This window comes from Schistosoma mansoni, assembly GCF_000237925.1.
Source record: "Schistosoma mansoni, WGS project CABG00000000 data, supercontig 0173, strain Puerto Rico, whole genome shotgun sequence".
Taxonomy (NCBI): domain Eukaryota; kingdom Metazoa; phylum Platyhelminthes; class Trematoda; order Strigeidida; family Schistosomatidae; genus Schistosoma; species Schistosoma mansoni.
This window is the reverse complement of record NW_017386059.1, coordinates 445,327-465,555: the sequence shown is the minus strand read 5'-3', so window position 1 is coordinate 465,555 and position 20,229 is coordinate 445,327. Positions and strand designations below refer to the sequence as shown.

General features: G+C 36.6%; 1 protein-coding gene across 1 annotated transcript; it reads left to right on the top strand.

Moving 5' to 3' along the window:
• Positions 1-1,562: 1,562 nt before the first annotated feature.
• Smp_153150 (biotin-protein ligase) lies at positions 1,563-18,469 on the top strand (the record flags this gene model as incomplete). Its single annotated transcript, XM_018796387.1, has 9 exons — positions 1,563-1,910; positions 4,430-4,687; positions 7,723-7,908; positions 8,413-8,606; positions 9,565-9,632; positions 11,629-11,852; positions 12,937-13,126; positions 14,109-14,328; positions 17,902-18,469. The coding sequence occupies 9 exons, from the start codon at positions 1,563-1,565 to the stop codon at positions 18,119-18,121; spliced, it is 1,908 nt and encodes a 635-aa protein (XP_018646896.1). The 3' UTR covers positions 18,122-18,469.
• Positions 18,470-20,229: the final 1,760 nt, after the last annotated feature.

Sequence of the window (20,229 nt, the reverse complement as noted above, 5' to 3'; positions counted from 1 at the left end):
AGCCATACTTTGTTGTGTTTAAACGACGAAACAGTACGGCAAGGAATGTCTAATGAATTCATGGTCAGTAAACCATCATCTCGTACTTGAAAGCTACCGGATAAATCTCTATTGAAAACTTGTCTTCAGGCTCAAACCGTATTCAGATTAGGTATTCTAAGCAAGTGGAATCCCAGGTAGCCTGGTAATAGTCTTTCCACAAACTTTGAGCTTGTCATCTCTCACCTTAGTATCCTTTCTGTTGGTGAAAAGCTTGAGCAGATAGTTGATATCATGTATAGAAGTAGTCAATAGCATTCCCTATAGTATGCTAGTCGCTTAACACCAATTGTGCAGTAAACTCTTGTGGATCGTCAGATGAGAAAAAACAATCGTTTAATGTATCATAGTTATGAGACTCTGAGTTGCTGAATGTGAGTCTACTAACCACTGCTCATCATGCTGTTTCATCCTTCAGACAGTGGACTATAGTTAAAATGATCTAAAGTAGGTGCTTTATGCAATAAGAATATTCATAATTTACTTGCCATGTAATCCAAAGCGGCCTCAAGGATTGATAGCTTACTCAGCGAAACAGGGTTCTGTAGTCATCCTATATAGTAGCATTGAGTGTTCATATTTTCTGTGATCCATTGTTATTGGTACCTCCGGAGCTAAATATAACGTCCAGCCTTTGGCAGGCTAACGTGTACTCTGAAGGTACATTGTTTGTTAGCGGAGCTGAATGAGAGAATTTAGAACAGAAGAAAGTAAAAGAAAAAGTCTGCAGTATATTAAATACATCGGATGCACTGACACTTAATGATGACTTGGTCTCGGGAATAGAGTTTATGCTTTGGCTTGATGTCAGGATTAAGTTTTTGTTTAGCTTGTATATACTTGTTGTGTCTTGCCAAAATACTGGTGTGACTTTTTATTATGACTGGATACAACGGTTTACTTTACCTTGTATAATGGACAAGGACTGGTATTACTCGGTGTAAGGAAGAAGGAAAGAGTGTTAATGAAGGTTTATTCATGCATAGGCAATGGATCCGCTACAGTTTCAACCACTGATTAAAAATTACACTAAATTACTTGTGATATGCTTATCTGGTTAGTAAGTTCATTTGAATATATTGAACTAAGCATTAGTTAGTATAAATTAGTCAATAAATAAATGCATATATACAATTTACAATGTTAGTTGATTTAACTGGATTAACCAACATTACAGTAAATTACCGAGCTCCACATTTATTTTTTACTGACAATATCTCAATCCTAAATTATGATCCTAATCTCAAGTACTCAATGTTTTTGTCGTTAAAAGTGTGTGATGTTCCCTTCAAGTTCGTGTATGTTTTCAACGTTCTTTTTTGTCCTCTACTCTCAGTTCTTTTCTGCTATCGGCTGCATCTTTGTTTTCTATCTCGTCTTGATATGAGTAGAAGTGTGATATGTTTTATCCATACACCGACTATCAGGTTCTCCTACATTATTTTTGTCTGTACGCTTTTAGGTTTGCTAATTTTCCCAGTATTCTATGGTGATTCTCAAAATATTTCATGTTTTAGATTTAGATGTCCAATACTTGGAGTATTCTTTGTTTATCCAATTTTTCCAAACAATTAAACGCTGTTTTTAAGAAATCTTTATCGATGACTAATCGTATGAGTTTAATTAACATTTACTATGTTTTGTCACCTGGAGGAGTTCTTTCCACTCCTATTTCTCCTGTTTATCAGAAATTGGTTAAAAAAATCCAAGATGTAGTTGTACCAAATACCGCTTTATTGTATCCTCTTTCAAGAAAACAGTTTTCGGATGAATTATGGATTACCTCTGGGAAGCTGTTGGTGGTCCTTGAATCTTCATTATTTATCGAGGATGTGCTTCATTCAGTGGATTTTCAAAAAGATCTCACGATCGTAAGTGTAAATTTGCTTCTAAAGTACTATCTTTCCCCATCTCCAAAAATGTTTTCTTGTGTGCGTGTAAATTTCATATTCACTAAGATCTGGTTTTTGTATTAATAATCAACTATAATTATCATTACAAAACTGTTGCCTTAGAATGAACTGCAGTTATAATTATGTATGTATGATAAATTACCACAGAAGATATATCAGCTGGCAGTTTTGTCTCGATCTCTAACACCTTATGAACACATCCATCAAATATAATGTTGCTGGCTACATAGCTTATATCTGATTACTCCAATCCTTCTGGTCCATGTGACAAGAGTTTCATAAACTTTCAAATGTCACGTGTTCGTCTCACGTCCTATGTTGGCTGACTGACCTTATTATCCCTCAGTCTGCCTACTGAAACTTCTGGAATCCTTACGACTAACGTGAAATTTATATTAATAAGTCCTATTTCGAATCTCACTGTGTTGTGGTCGATAAATTATGTAAAGGTTCATCTGCTTAGGTTATAAACTAGACATTGTGTAACGTTTAGTGTCTACTTATTAGAGCTTGTCTCGTGAAGTGTAATAAAACAGAAATTAATGGACTGGTTGCAAGTTAAATGTACAGACCAGAGGAGGTAAGGCTACCAAGAGTACACTTCAAATGCGAAAACACAGCTAAAACAGGTTTGCAAGTTATATTCGAAACCCTCAGACCTCACTGTAGGCTCTTGATTTTTAAACCACTCCATTAAAATCCAATAATTGACGTTCTCAGTTTTAATCAGTTTGAGATATAACGTGACGGTCATCCATTGCAATTGGTGATGACTATCTCACCCAATAGGCTTGAACTCCACCAGTTGTAACACTGGTTTCGTTGATGTAGACACACTCTAGCAATGATATCCCAGAGGATTCCATTCTAATCAATACTTAAAATCACTAGGACTGGAGTAAAAAAAGATGGAGTAGATAATTTTTGTTGATGTATTTCTCTAAAATGGTTACCTATTTTAGTTTAGTCGCTGTTGACCCATCTGTTTTTCTGAGTAGTCTTAAGTATGATGCAACAATGTGACTTGAAATGTTATTTGAAATATGCTTAAAAATGAAACCGTTGGCTACTGGTATATTTTCTTTTATGCCTTTAACTAACAATAAGATGTACTTTAGACAGCTACTTAATCACTGATCAGAAGTAGGTCTTGAGTGTGCTTATTAGTGAACTGCAACATTTATTACTGTCTCTGTATTGAGTGTTAGCAATCTTTATGCATCAACTATAGTCGGAAATAGAGGTTTCATAAACATTGATCAGAATTCCTTAGACTGAACGATTAAAGCTCTTAGTGAAACAATATATCTAACATCAACTGGCACTGTAATCTCTGACGATATGTTCAGGATTCTGTGCTATCCCCCATTAATAACTTAAAAATAATTCTCTGTAACCTTCTAGATGCAAATAATATGTTTTCTCAAGCTTATCTCACATTGTATCGTACACCGATCCTATGTTCTAAGAAAGTAAGTGTTAACAAGTAACTTTATCATGTTTGAATATCAAGGCGAATTATGAATTGAGTTAGCTGGTTTTTCAGTGAAAAAGTGCTAAACATTATAGCGAAAACTGTTTCAGTTTCTATGATAGTCTCATTGTAAGTTAGCTCATATCCTACTCTAAAGTGTAAGGATCATCCTGCCATGCTCAACATAAAGCCCGACATGTATGTGTATCGGTCCAAGTTGCCACACATCAGCAAACCGACATAACAGTAACAGAGGTGGTAATTGTATAAGTGGTCATAGAACAGATTACACATAGTCCATATGATTCAAGAAGTAAGTAGTAATTAGTTAAATAATAAAGTGTAAAAAAGGAAAGGTGTTCACTCCATAAATAACCCATGTTGATGAAATCTCAAAGGTTATTTGTAAACAATTTAGCTTTTATATATAATCTATGTACTTCAAATACTTATGCGTTTCATGTTATTTGTTAAATTAATGTAAATATTTACCGACCGTACCTTTGAATGATTTAAATCTCAAAGAAAACATAAGTTTCTTTGATTTTACATATATATTCGCAAATTACTCATACTAATTACAGTCATGTACTCACTACTGATTAGCTTCAAGATGTAACTTCTATGGTTCTAGCTAGAAGCCGTGGCCATTAGAGTTCGATCTATTTGGGCTCTGAGACAGTTATTCACTGTAAGCAACGGATGACGATTTGCTCGAAATCGTGAAGTGATTGATGTTAAACACCGGTCCCGGCTCAGCGGTTTAGGATTTAGGTGTTCACGTACGAGATTGAAAGTCCTGGGCTCGATTCCCGCTTGCGAAATCGGGGATGGGGACTGGTAAGGCGTCCCACACTAGGACATCTAGTGCTCTCAAGTCTTCAATGGTGGTCTAGCTAAGATTAGTTTGTGATTTTAACTGTAAGAGGATACTTTTACTTGTTATTTCTCATGGTCCCAATTCAGCAGAATACTTGCAGTGTTTTTGTCTATCTCTTGGTAGGTAACTGAATACATAGCCAAAGGGGGGCGTGTTTTATTGATTTTAAATACGACGGAAGTGAATAATTTCTCCTCAACTAGTCTTGCTCATTATACTTTACTTTCAAACGGCTCTGCTGGTCTTTTTGAAAACAATGATTCATACTGGAAATGGATGTATAAAGATTCAATTTTAACTGGCGGATATCATCACTTGGAGAGTGATAATAGTAATGACTTTGAAGTTAAAAAAGATCAACCATTAATTGCTATTCTCAGTGTAAGTTATTTAAAATCTGATTTTACAATTTCTTAGTCGTTTTTGGATTACTAAACTTCCTAAAAATGTTATATGATTGAATTAAGATGATGTGGTAATATTCTGATATACCAGACAAGTTTACAAGGTCAAACTGTAGGTGAGGAATGAGGATAGGTTACTGTAAGGCAATTATTTATTTCCCCAAAATCACCCCACATTTTATTTTATTATTTATTTAAACACATAAATATTGGTACAAGGAAGCACCAGATAAATATGCGCCTCACCAATCTCATTTGATTTGTGTGAGGGCTGTGATACTGCCCAGGTGCCCAGACTGAAGCAGGTGGTTTTCTTAGGGGACCACACTCGGAGCCTTTGACCTGAAGGTATAGTCCACAAGGCAGTGGAGCATCGTGAGGAGATGCAGTCCCATGGTAGCCGGTGACCAACAATAGGTTCATACGCTATTCGTTCCATCAGGATACTGGAGCCCATGTGCACCATTGATTTGGAATCAGGGTTTTCCAATTCCCCTAGGTGGACACTCCACATCCACCAACCCGGTTAAAGCACCGGACATTCGCTTTTCGTCCTTTCACTTTTGTGAACAACACCCCTGCCACGAGAAGGCAGTGAGTAGGACTTCCCTGTCAGAGGCTATATATTCGCGTGGCCATGTGAGAGCATTTCGAGAGGGAGAGCGGACTCTCCCCACTCTCGGCTGTACCAGGGCATTTGGGGGCCCCACATGACCACAAACGAAGGCTTTTACGCAACGAAATTAGGCAAAGCGTGCGTAAGGATCGAGAAGCCTGGTGGTCGGAGTGTGCTTATGAGCTGGAAGCAGCAGCTGCATCTGGTAACTGCCGGAAGCTCTTCCAACTCATCCGAGCCACTGGCAGCAAGAAGTCTGGTGTGAGTGAAACAATCTGTGAGGATGACGGAATGCCAATCACTAACATCTATCGACGTCTTGGACGGTGGGTGGAATTCTTTGAAGGACAGTTCAACTGGCCTGCTGCTCCGGCAACATCGACCAGTTTGTCCTGCCCCCCATGGCCGGTGACGACTGATCCACTAAAGGAGACGGAAGTACGCAAGGAACTCCAACTCTTGAAACGCTACAAATCACCGAGGCCAGATGACTTTTTTCCGGCTCTTTTTAAAGATGGTGATGACTTTCTGACTAAGGAATTGACTATGTTGTTTACAAAGGTTTGGGAGCTAGAAAGTGTTCCAACATCATGGAATGAGTCGATAGTCATCCCTATCTTTAAAAAGGGTTCACGTTGTTCCTGTAACAACTATCGGGGGATAAGTCTACTTCCGATTGCGTCCAAACTATTAGCTTCTGTCATACTTCGTAGGTTGTTTAGAACCCGAGAACGATTGACTCGCGAGGAGCAGACTGGTTTTCGTTCTGGTCGAGGATGCATGGATCATATGTTCACCCTCCGCCAAATGTTAGAACACCGTCATACTTATCACAGGCCAACAATCGTAGTGTTTCTTGATATCAGGGCTGCCTTGGATTCGTTGGACAGGACTGTTCTCTGGGATTGTCTATTGAAGACGGGTGTGTCTGAGAATTTTATTAACTTGATAAAGGTCCTGTATACAAACATCTCAGGCAGAGTGAGGGCATACAACCACTTTTCTTCCTTGTTCCATTCAAGCAGTGGGGTTAGGCAGAGTTGCCCAATCTCACCATTCCTCTACAACTTTGCCATCGATGACATTCTGGAAACAGCTCTGATGGATGTAAGTAATGGTGGTGGGGATCTGTTGCCTGGAGAAAGACTTCTCGACCTTGAGTATGCGGATGATATTGTCTTACTGTGCAATAATGCCCAAGCCATGCAATCCGCACTTAATCAGTTGGCAATCAGTGTCCACAGGTACGGTATGTGCTTTGCACCTTCAAAGTGCAAAGTACTCCTACAAGACTGGCAGGATTCTAATCTTGTACTCACCCTGGATGGTGAGCAGATTGAAGTAGTTAAGAAGTTCGTGTATCTAGGTAGCTGCATAAGTGCTGGTGGTGGCGTGAGCGATGAGTTCGATGCACGTATGGTGAAAGCCAGAGCGGCTTATGCCAATCTGGGCCATCTTTGGCGCCTTCGTGATGTTAGTCTGGCTGTAAAAGGTCGGATCTACAACGCGTCAGTGAGAGCAGTTTTGCTCTATGCTTTTGAAACCTGGCCTCTCTGAGTTGAGGATGTTAGACGACTCTCTATGTTCGATCATCGTTGTCTCCGAAGGATTGCTGACATCCAGTGGCAACATCATGTTAGTAATGCAGAGGTTCGGTATCGTGTGTTCGGGCGCAGAGAAGATAATTCAGTTGGTGTCACCATCTTGAAACACCGATGTCGGTGGCTCGGACATGTTCTACGAATGTCGTCCGAGAGAATTCCACCTCGTGTATTATTTGCCGACTCTGGGACTGGTTGGAAAAAGTGGAGAGGTGGTCAGTGTATGACATGGTGTCGTGGTATGAAAGAAAGCTGCAAAGGGCTAGCTTCTGTTGGTCCTTCACGACTCCCTGGCTGGGGTCCGAGAGATGGTGCAACACAGTGGCTAGAGACGTTATCAGATATGGCTCAGAATAGAAGCCGGTGGCGATCCTGCTGTAACCTTCTTTTATTTTCTTCACAAGGAGTGGTTCTAACTTTCTTAACTGAAAGAGTCTTCTGGTTGTACATTTCAGTTTCCCCCATCATTACTCTTATTTTTTTATATATGCATCTTACCCTTTTTCTCTTCCCGTCCTCGCATATATATTTGGTGCCCCCTTGTGCCAATATTTATGTGTTTAAATAAAACAAAATAATTTGCATTAGTCATTTAGGTAACTTACGTGTACTCATAATTTGTAAACCATTATTGTAACTTTAGAAAATAAAGTTTTCTGCTCAGCCTTGATCTCACGTTGCATAACAGTTTAGTCAAGCGTTATGTGCGTGAATCAGATTTGTTTTTTTAAGGCTAACACTCAAAGCTAAAAATGAATTTATATTTTTATGATATATCTTTTTTTTCTAAGATAGATTGATTGTTTGAAATTCGAAGCAACACATTTGGAAGATGCGTTAAACCTTCTTGGAATATCGTGTGTACCTTGTGTTGATCTAGAGGACAACACACATGATAAAATACTGTCTAATACCTTATCTTCAGTTCATTTATCCGATTCAAAAATTTTGCACTGTTTTACACCGGACTCTAAGAAAAAGGTTGGATTTAATTTATTTTGTTAAATTGATTTGTATTCTTTTTTCTCTGTATACTTTAGTATGCATACTATATGAATACATATGTAATTGTATATTTTCGGTAGAAGCCAGATTATAACATTGGTAGATATCTTCGTCTTATCACTTGTTCTGAGGAAATCTCAAACACATCTCTTTATCACTCGATGCACAACTCATCATATTACTCAGTTATTATTACTATTTTGTTCATTTAGAGTGGATAGATTATGGCTAGCAGTGAAAACTTGAACGGGCGTTTTGTTCCACGTGGAACTCATCAGTTAGATGTACACCTGCAGCTCATTGATGCTCACAATGAAACAAATTTTTGTCCACTATAAACAATCTCTTTTAGCATATGCATTATATCGTTACTGAATAACTACAATCATTTGATAGTACAGAACTAATTAATTTGGTTTTTTCCCATTATACTCTCAATGTTATCTTGGTTGTAATAATTTGTTTACTTTCCGATTTCAGAAGATCGTTGATTTTCTCATTAAGGAATGTTCAACGAAAGAATGCAAAAAAGAGATTTCCTATTGTTCTACTCTATCTGATCTTCCATTGGGTTTCAACTGGACAGATTATTTTTCAACTCTTCACACTGAACATTTAGGTAAATTGATTGTTTGGTCTAACTCAATGGAATCTAGTTGGGATTTCTGTCAACAGTAAGTCTATTGTTCCTAGTTTCACTGGTTTCTTAAGTTCATTACGTAATGTAAACCATGAAAACCAACGATATCTACAAATACACCATAGTAATCATAATTATAGGCTCACTGGTGGTTTGTTTTGAGATGTGATTACCGGAATTCTTGTGAAAGATCTGTTCATTATTTCCAGATTTTCAATGGTTTGCTAACTAAGATCAGTCCGTGATGTAAAGTGTGAAATTTCTTGTTGTTCATTCATTGTCGATGGTAAGTTTTATTATTTATTTTTATAGATAACCGAATTTTATCGTTTTTTTAAGTTATACACTGTAAAACTCTGTAAAATATGTGGATTTAAAAGTGTACGTGCGCTTCACCTAAATAATGGTAGATTTTTGTTGAGGGTTCTTTAAATGATGCCAAACATAGTTTAGTGGTTTTTTGTCGGAGTTTAAATATGATACTAAGTGCTAAAAAATTATGTGACCAGTTAAATTAAGTGTTTCATTTCAGTAATAATGCTTGAATTCTCATGGAAGAAACTTAAAAACCTAAGTCTCATGAGTGATAGGACATTTTAAAATTCAAATAATGACTGTTTGTGTTGTGATTTGGTGACTGGTAGAATAAGCTGCTAATAGAATCTCTCGGAAGGCCCTTAAAAACATTCATGAAAATTCTTTGGAGAATGGATATATTCTGTAGAATAATGACAACAGTAAAATTTATTTTGTCTGGTATCCTGACATGAATCAAATGGGGACATCGTGGATAAAGTAATGGATCTAACAGATCTCTAACAGTACTATTTCACTTCATGCATATCTGAATACTCTAATAAGACATTTTCATCACCATAGTTAAGTATTCGCATTCTGTCGTCACATATTTTTCTTGCTATTCCATTAAATTGTTTCTATTTACTAAGATTGCTTGTTTAGAAGTATTTCTCTACATATGCTATGTATTCTAGATTCTTTGAACGAATCCATCCAAATTCCGGGCTATTGGTATGCTCTAATATTCAATCTAAAGGGAAAGGTAAACAGTGTGTCATCATGCAGTTATTTATAATTTATCTAATATATTACGGAAATCAATTAATTAGAATTGGATGCTGTAAGTACATACAATACTATCTCAGTGTGGGGTTGTGAAGGTTGTTGACTGATACTGAGATTATGAACCGATAATCAGTGGCTAGGGTTTGTGAATGCTAACTGCTGAGTAGTTTAACACTGCAACGAGACAACTCCCCAGTGCTTCCAGGTTCTAGATGGTTGTCTAAGGGTTTTTTAGTGATCTCGTTACTATCCCAGTCAATCATATTCAAAGTAGAAATTGGCACATATATGCATTGGTTCCATTTTTTCTACAACGTATCACTCCAGTATAATAAAATTATCAAAGCAGATGCTATATTAGTAAATACAGTAACAGTATCAGTGATAGTATTAGAAAAGATTAAGCCATAGACAAAATGACTCGATAAGAGAAGATGAATTTGTATAGTAAAAAGCATAAGATAACTTTAAAACTCAAGATCTGAGGTAAGACATAGAATGAATGCAGATTACGCTGCCTTTATCGGTTCCGAGCCATATCACCCAAAGTTTTCAACCATTTAGTCACAAGAATCACGCGGACCCTTCATTAGGCAGAAGTATGTATAAGCTATCCAGTGACTAACGGTCTGTAAATTAATTAAATAGACCAAGAAAATACCCGTTTTGGCAAAGCGTCAATAAGCACATAAAAACTACCATAATAATCAAAGATATTAAAATATTTAAAAAGGAAACGATTGATTTAAGATTAGTGTGACAGAAAAGCTGTTGTATCAATACTGACATGTTTATTTTTTATCATAAAAAATCTAGTTATGTAAGAAACTATTTATTGATATCAGGGTTGTGAAGATTATTAAATTTTGTTGAAATCACGAACCAGTCCAAGTTCGGCAACAACTAGGACCAATAGACAACTATTTCATCCTAGTATGAGACTGCATTAGTGCTCACTCACGATCCCCCACCATAGATCGAACCCAGGACCATTGATCTCGCGCGAGAAATTCGGTAGTTTCTGTAATGGTGTCAGCCCATGGAATGCCTCTTTCTTAAATTTATCACTACAAGAACAGCATGCATACTTCTATTAAATGTTGTGTGCATGTTCAAAAGTATATTTTTTTAAGGTAGTGTGATTATCATAAACACACCAGTTTGTCTGATTAATGTGAAACTCAGAAGTATGCTAGTTTTCATAATAATACATTCACAAAAATTCTATAATCTTCACAAGTCCTACACTGGTAATACATATGTGCTCACTAGTAAATAAATTCAAGATGCTACTCCTGAAGTTCTAGTGAGAAGCTGTGATCATTGTAGCTCAACCATGCAACTATTATCCACTGCAGATGATGGATGAGGGTTGCTCAATACCATGAATTTATCGAGGTTATACAGTGAACAGCTTGGATGTGGCTAAACGATTTGGAATCCAGGAAGCATATTTCCCCTTATTTGTTACTGGTTTCGAGTCCCTTTGTTAGAAACAACACTGGAGTATAGATTCATTCAGTTGATAAGTCCGAAAAAGGACTAAACCTGCATCCTGAATTCCACTGCTGGCTAAACGCATTAACCACTGAATCACTGTTTCAGAGAGCATTGAGCAGCTTTTTCGTCCTAGTATTGAACTCAGCATTTTGGACTCTCGACCCTTCCAGGGATCTAATTCAGGATTTTCAGGTCTTGTGCTTGACAATTAACCGTTGGGACCTCTTAGTCAGTATTGAGTTGAGACTTATTGATCTTAAAGGTATCGTATTCGCCATAAGATCTAAAGGTCCTGAGTTCTGTCCTGGATTAAGTCTTAAGTACTCACCGTTACGAAGTCACAAACGAGGATATTAATGTTGTCTTGCTCTACCTCGTTCCCAACGGTTCTCTTATGTCAGTCTTAAAGATAATCTTTAAACTGTTACTGTCTTATGATGAATACTATTCTGCATGTGTTCCTATATTATTAGGTCGAGGAGAGAATAAGTGGATTAGTCCTGTTGGACAAGCTGCATTTACATTCCATTTAACATTATCCACTCCCAATAGTCAAATGTTTATGAATTGTGTGACTTGTATACAACATATTGTAGCGTTGAGTATAGTTTTGGCTTGTAGACATTTAATTGCTGAACATTTGGAGATCATTCCAGGTGATACTAATTTCTGTGATATCAGTGAAGAATTTCTTGTTGTAAGTTTTTTTCTATGGTTTGAGAGTTTTCCAGCATTTATTTATCTACCTATCAGACGGGGAGTTGTGTGGGTTGTTAATGCTTTTAATACACTGGGTTTAAATAAAATAAAAAGTTAGTCAACAATCAAATACTTGCTGATTTTCACCCATTAGGCTACTGGTTCAAAACCCTCATTTCTTGTTTTAGGTTTGATCTTTAATTCTGAAATTTTAAGTCCACCAAGCTTTATTTACGTACTAAATTGCATTTCCAAATTTATTGTAAGAACAAACTGATCATTATGTACGGTGTTATATTTCAAACATAATTTCATTCTCCTTGAAGTCCATCGGGCACCGACCACAGTCTTGACTAATTTATATGGATCTTTAATAACTTCTGTTAATTTACTTCATTCATGTTTGGTGATGTAACAAAAGAATAATTAAATTTGTCCAAGCACTTGACCGTGAACAATACGCTTGAATTCTATGAAATATGACTTGATACTGTATCACTCGATAATGAGTTAGATAGTTAGCTTGAATACTAGACTGGAGGGCACTAGATCATGTAAGCTCAGTTATTTAAAGTATGGCCTACAATTGAGAACTACATTAGATGAGGTAATAGTTTATTGACGCAAATTATAAACAGTTATCATAGAGTAGAATCAGAGTTACTTATAAAATATTCTCTTTAATTTTTTTGTGCCTATCTTTGCTCACTGATCGATCATATATTACTTTATTCGACTTAACATTTAGTGATAGATATTTTGGTTTCACTAAAATATTATATTATCACAAATCGGCATAAGCGAAACAGCAACCATTTAAATCCTGAGGGTACTACACAATTTTTTCATCGTAGTCTGAGATCCACGACCTCACGCAGGATAAAATATAAAGACTTTAGGTCTTGCGACACACAATACAGTTCAGCAGCCGAGTAGCTTTAATCACACGTTATTTTCATTCAATGCCAATAATGTATCAGTCTTAATTTAGTTGACTCCATTATCCACTCTTTATACTGATGATAGGTCTCTTTAATAGCTAGCTTTCATTGTATTCAACTTGATACACTTCTTTTCGACAGGATCTTCAATATCATGGACCCAAAATCCTTATTAAATGGCCAAATGATATTTATGTTGTCGAAAATATTAATTGTTGTAATAATCAAGATGTCGATTCAACGCTTTTGCAACAAAATATTATTGGAAAATTGGCTGGTGTATTAGTTCGGTGTCGTTTAGTCGATTCAAAGCACGTGGAATTATTGATTGGTAGAGTGTATTTTGTTTCATTCTTTATTCAAGCTTGTAAAGGATTTAGATGCTTTTAATAGTTATATTATCAAAACATGATCTGTTAATACACACACTATAACAGTATCCTCAGGTTTAAATAAACTAAATAATTATCTGGTGATTAGACCACTTTACATGTCAATAGGTATGTTTCATCTACTCACTAAAATTTCGTTATAATGCTCTCACTCTGTCATTAAAGCACTTTGGTTGCATTCGTAAAGTTGCAGCTTTGCTCCCCCCTCTTACCTATTATGGTTCAGGTAACCAAATATCAATAATCCCTTTAGATAGACAGTTATTTGGTGAGAAAGCTGTAAAAACGTTGTGTTTATTTAATAATATCTCTTTTGTTAAAAAAAATCCGTAGTTTTCTGGCCACATTCATTGTTTAAAAGTTTGATAACTTCCCAATCCTCTTGAATTTTTAGCCATATTAGGTAATCAATTAGTTTAGTACACTTGATCTTTCAGTCAATTTAATTAGTTGACATATTCAATTATTGGCTACTAGCCAGTTAATGCCCTGGTACGGCTAAGTGTTGAAAGCTTGCACTTTCTCACAAAATGCTCTCTTAAGGTCATACGTTTATAGCATCTGCTATGGAAGTTTTGCTTACTGTCTTCATGAGATGGGGGTGTTTATTGACAATAGTAAAGTGGTCGGTCAGCACTTAGACCTTGATGGATTCGAAAGGTCCACCCAAGTGAATTGGGAAACCCTGATTCCAAACCAGTTGTGTATAGGCTTCAGGGCGTCGCCCGCTTAGAAAATCACCTGTTTCAGTCTGGGCGCCCGAACAGAGCACCTCAGCCTGCTCACAAATATGAAAAGAAAAATACTCAAGAATGAATAGCTGCTGATAGGACAGATATAGTAGTTAATTTGTTGTAGACTAGAAAAATTCACATCTTAGTTATTTTTATTAAAAAGCTTTTTAAAACAATTAAATTCTAGGCTGTGGTATTAATGCATTCAATGAACTACCTACGATATGTTTAGAACATGTATTGATCAAATCCCATCCGTGTAATAATAGACCAACATTTTCAATTGCCAAGTTAATTTCACTTGTAGTAAGTTACTTGGAAAGAATAATCATGAGAATCTATAATCCGAATTCAAATTATGATCTTGGATGGGTGCTTCACTTATACACTAAATGCTGGATTCATACGTAAGTTATTTGTCAAATCAGGTTTATTTGAAATATACACAATTATTCAGGGAAGGAATCTTTTTCAATGTATTCATTTCCAGTTGTATATATATATTATGTCTGCTTGAATTTCATCAATTGATATGTGAAATCTGACTACATAATCATTTTGAATAAATAAATAGTTGTTTAGGGATGGGACACATTTATGTTAATTTATAATGAGTCTGTCTCTCAAAGTTCAATATCTAGCACTTTTCCGTTCATTTAGTCGGTGAATACTGCTATGAGAGCGTAATTTTTATTGAAAATTTCATTTCAAGCTCTAACTTTCTGTTTAGTAATCTTTTTGATCTCACAAGTTGTGGTGCACTACAGTAGTATGTTCACGGACATATAGGTGACTTCAGATGACTGAAAAGAAGTCCCCAGTAGGAATTACATTTGTTGCAACACCGACACTAAATAAATGGAAATATACTTGAAAATGCTAGATATCGCAGATTTATCCAACATTTGGAAAAGGATGGTTATCCTCACACATCATTAAAGGAGGAAATTTACGAACCGTGAGAAAGATATGGCTGATAGGGGGAAAAGTGAGTATCATTAAGTTGCAATGATTTGTGAACGATAATCAAGAGATCTGCTTAGAAATAATTTTTGTAATGATAAGAATATTATTAATAAATTAGAATCATTTTATAAGCATAGGAGTAAAAGGTGAGAGGGAACAATCAAATAAACAAAACAAAGCTAGAAACTAAGGTTCTAGTGAAGAAAATGATCTAACTAGTTGTTTTTGTTCGTGTAATTTCGATTTTTAAGCTATAAACAGCCAAAACTTCCTCACTGTAAAGTAGGTTCAGGCGCACACCTCTTGGTATCTTTGACTGGAAATTGTAGAAGATGTTAAACGATTAGTCGAATACTGAATGATTTGTATCTATTACGTGTCGCAGAATCGGTGACGTAATCGACGTATGTAGTCTTTTGCTTGACCTACACTAATAGATGCGACCAAAAAGTGGCCTTGACAAACATCATACATGCCTAGGTCCGCAAGAGCAGGTGGACTGGTAAATGCACATATAGTCGGTCAGTCCTCGCAATTTATCTTTCATTTGAGAGGATATAAGATGACTAGAGTAATTTGTTCGGAGATTTGCAGCGTTAAATGTTTTTCTAATCGACCTCCCCAGATGACATTCTAGTATGTCACTTCTACAATAAACTGTTTAGCCAACGTTGAAGTAAACTAGTCATTGTTCATAATACATCATATGAATCAATAATCAACCGCACATTAAGTTCTGGTCTCGCTGCGACGTGTGAATAGATTTTCTGCCAGCCACTTTCCTGCTCTTAGTCTTTTTACTAACCCTGATTTAAAAATAAGTATTTTCGAGTTGAGTGAGGTTGTTCAAAGTGCAAAAATAACTTCGTTACTTGGGCTTAGTTTTGTCATTTAAATTGTATCTTATAATTCTTTTCTCTGTGTTGATAACTTGTTGAACTAAACTGTGTTGTTTAACGGATTGCTAGTGCCCTGTTGTTTACTCGTACTAATCATTGACGTGACTCATTAAACCACTGCAACAGTAACATGAAAAGCTAAATGAAACTGTTATGTATATAATATGTTTGCTTATAATTATCCACTTTCATAGTTTCTATCACGCACTGACCTTGATTAGACAGCCACTAAAAAGCAGAAAGCCTTAAACAGCTATTTTACCCTAGTATGGGACTTCTCGGAAGTCCAGATCCACAACACAAGGGGTCGGACCCAGGATGTTTAGTATCGCACAGGAACAACTAACCTTTAGACAACTACGATGAAATCCAATCGTGTGCGTGTCCAGCTTCAAACGGTTCGCTACATCCCTTCATCATCTTTCATCGCCATCGGTGAGTAACTGCTTCACTCGATATGGCTGAACTCCATTGGTCACGGCTTTTCACTAGAACTTCGGGAGTTTCATCTTGAAGCTAGTTGCCAGTGATCACTTGATTGCTATCAGTATGCAATCCTTTAAAAATTCACATGATTATTAGTATAGACGTATGGACAAATAATATTTCCACCAAACTCACTAAAAACTCATCTCACTGGATAATAAAACATTACTACCAGATTAGGTATGGGGTGAGAACAAACCTATTTCGAATAAATAGAGGGGATTTAAATTTTCGTATGGTCAAGGCTTCAATAACCTTGATATGCGTACTCAAACACTTTTGTACAAAATCAAATAAACCAAGTTAAGATCAATCTTATGACCTGTTTTAAAAATGTGTTTAACAATAACGGACGATAGATGTTTATCATTTACTATTATTTATTTATTTATTTATTTAAACACATAAATATTGGTACAAGGAAGCACCAGATAAATATGCGCCTCACCAATCTCATTTGATTAGTGTGAGGGCTGTGTTACTGCCCAGGTGCCCAGACTGAAGCAGGTGGTTTTCTTAGGGGACCACACCCGTAGCCTTTGACCTGAAGGTATAGTCCACAAGGAAGTGGAGCATCGTAAGGAGATGCAGTCCCATGGTAGCCGGTGACCAACGATTGATTTATACGCCATTCGTTCCTTCAGGATCCTGGAGCCCATGTGTACCATTGGTTTGGAATCAGGGTTTTCCAACTCCCCTAGGTGGACACTCCACATCCACCAACCCGGTTAAAGCACCGGACATTCGCTTTTCGTCCTTTCACTTTTGTGAACAACACCCCTGCCACGAGAAGGCAGTGAGTAGGACTTCCCTGTCAGAGGCTATATATTCGCGTGGCCATGTGAGAGCATTTCGAGAGGGAGAGCGGACTCTCCCCACTCTCGGCTGTACCAGGGCATTTGGGGGCCATTTACTATTATCGGATCACTCGATTTTGTTTTTATAACCATTTTGGTACATTATAAACAGATGGATCGTGGCTAGCAGCGGTATCCAGGACATGCGTTTCGTTCCGTTTAAGACTTGTCAGCTAAATGTACTTGCACGCATGATTTGCTGTTCACTCCGGGACTTAAACCCAGTACCATTTGCTTCAAATACCATTGCTTTATCCACTCTTAGGTACTGAGTCCATAAAGCTGCTAGCTTGTGCAAAGGGGTGGAGTTTAATTCATTTTTGTTTTGGCCGTTTGAATCTTTCCATTGATGTTTAGGACTGCAATTGATCAGTCTCTTATAGCATATGTGCATTCTACGTGGATTGGTATATTCTCCGATCACCTAATTTACAAATCACTATTGTCTATCCCTATGCACGCATGACTGCACACATGTAAATTGATAAACAACGTACAATCTAACATTATGACTCGTGAAGAAAGATCTAGTTTATGGTGAGAAAAATAATGTACGATATATTTGAAACTGCGTCATTCCAACCGATCTTGATCTATGTCACTCCACATCTCCAACCAGTGGTTACACTTTGTCACACTAATCTATATACTAATTGCATTGAACATTTTATTTCCGTAAAATTAAGAAATACGTACAGAGAAAGTATCGGTGTTCTTTTTTATATTATGATATTTACGTATGAAATTTTCATTTCTGCATTTTGTTATCTAGTAATCAAAAAGTTCAACTTCACATCAATTCAACATTGAATGAAAACAACACCAGAATAATTGATCAGCAGCATCCAACTGATACGAATACCTATCGCATAGTTGGTTTAGATGATTATGGCTATCTGTTAGTAGAAGATATATGTACTGGAACTCGACATAAATTACATCCAGATGGCAATTCAATGGATATGATGCGTGGTCTAATTATTACTAAATAAAAACAATTCAATCCAAAAAGTGAAATGTTCTCTTTCGTTTGAAAATTCAATCCGATTAGAACTGTCACAAGATTAACTAACTAACTGCCTTTCACTCCATATTCTAGTCATTTTTATGTGCTCAAATTTCTTAACTTAATATATTAGAGTAAAGCCTGATGACGATTTAAGAGAAAATAGTGTTATTCGCTTACATGTTTAGTTCTAAATATGTATTTATCTACTTTTCTTGTACTTAATAGTACTATATTTGGGTGATGACTTGAAACAAGACGGTTGTGACTGTTGTGGCTTTAATTAAATACTGATTACTATTACACTGGTAAAACTGTTATTGGCTACTTACTGCAATGAAACAAGACTGCTATGTGGACTCAAGGAAAATTGGTTTATTCATCAATCATTAATAAATACGGCATCCGCAATCGTAATCATAGTAATCTAATGTGTGTATATAATTTGAAAAATCAATATATTGACTGTGAAACATTACTCAGGGATGAATTATATGTTTGTTTTCTTTTTGACAATTTTGTTATTTGAAGAAATATACATTTCTTGTTGTTAATATTTCGAAATGTTGTTTTCAGTTATTTTAATAAGTAAATATAATAATGTACACCTGATCCGATCGATTGTTTTTCTTTTGTCTGTGAATGAAAAGTGGTTAAAGTAGCTGTTTAGAACTTGAATACCCAGACTTTTCAAGCACTAATTTCCCTTTTTGTAATGAAATTAAATGTAATCTTCCAGATGACTAATTGGAGACAACATTGTATTGTTGAACAGTAGTATTAATAGTAGTGTACGCTTTTATTTGTGGATTTGCTCAATTTCTATGCCAACGAGCTTCTATCTTTTATAACTTGTGTGCTACCATCGGTTCCGAACCGATAGCTATGTTCGGTTTTTGATGATTAGCTAATAACTAGTGAACAAGAAGAAAAACACACACACAATAATTGGATTTATTTTATTTTATTTAAACACATAAATATTGGTACAAGGAAGCACCAGATATATATGCGCCGCACAAATCTCATTCGATTTGTGTGAGGGCTGTGTTACTGCCCAGGTGCCCAGACTGAAGCAGGTGGTTTTCTTAGGGGACCACACCCGTAGCCTTTGACCTAAAAGTTTAGTCCACAAGGAAGTGGAGCATCGTAAGGAGATGCAGTCCCATGGTAGCCGGTGACCAACGATTGATTTATACGCCATTTGCTCCCTCAGGATACTGGAGCCCATGTGTACCATTGGTTTGGAATCAGGGTTTTCCAACTCCCCTAGGTGGACACTCCACATCCACCAACCCGGTTAAAGCACCGGACATTCGCTTTTCGTCCTTTCACTTTTGTGAACAACACCCCTGCCACGAGAAGGCAGTGAGTAGGACTTCCCTGTCAGAGGCTATATATTCGCGTGGCCATGTGAGAGCATTTCGAGAGGGAGAGCGGACTCTCCCCACTCTCGGCTGTACCAGGGCATTTGGGGGTAGTAATAAGTTTATTGATGTCTCTTTTTGAATACATAAATCCGGTTTAAGTTTTTTTTATTGCGATCGCTTCAGCAAACCGGAGAGCAGCCGTACTTCTTTGTTTGCTAATAATTTTGAAAGCATGAGAGATTTCAATGGTGTGCCCGGTGTCAAGTAAATGCCGAGCTATTGCACTGTTGACAGCCCTGGTCCCTCGCAGCCTCAGTTTCTTTGGAACATGCTCAGAAATGCGAACATATACTCTTCCCTTTTTTTTCTTGGTCATTAGTTTTATTTTAGTTAATATTTAGTTTTGTAATATATTTCTCTTCCATTACCCAATTCTTAAACCACCCTTTCACTCACACATTTCCGCTCACTTGTTTCTCTAAAATTATGTGAACTTTTCAAATTCTATTCAATTACTACCTAGCCCGTCCTATTTGTTTTTAATTCCATGAATCCTTTATTACCTCTAAAATTATCACACAATTTATTTTATTTGTCTCTGAACTCAACTATTACACCACCCACCCTTCATGTTTCCTTGATCCCAACCTTTTCTTGTACATATATATAGTTATCATTGCTAACCTTTTGTCATTCCAATCCTTCACATTCACTTATGTCAATT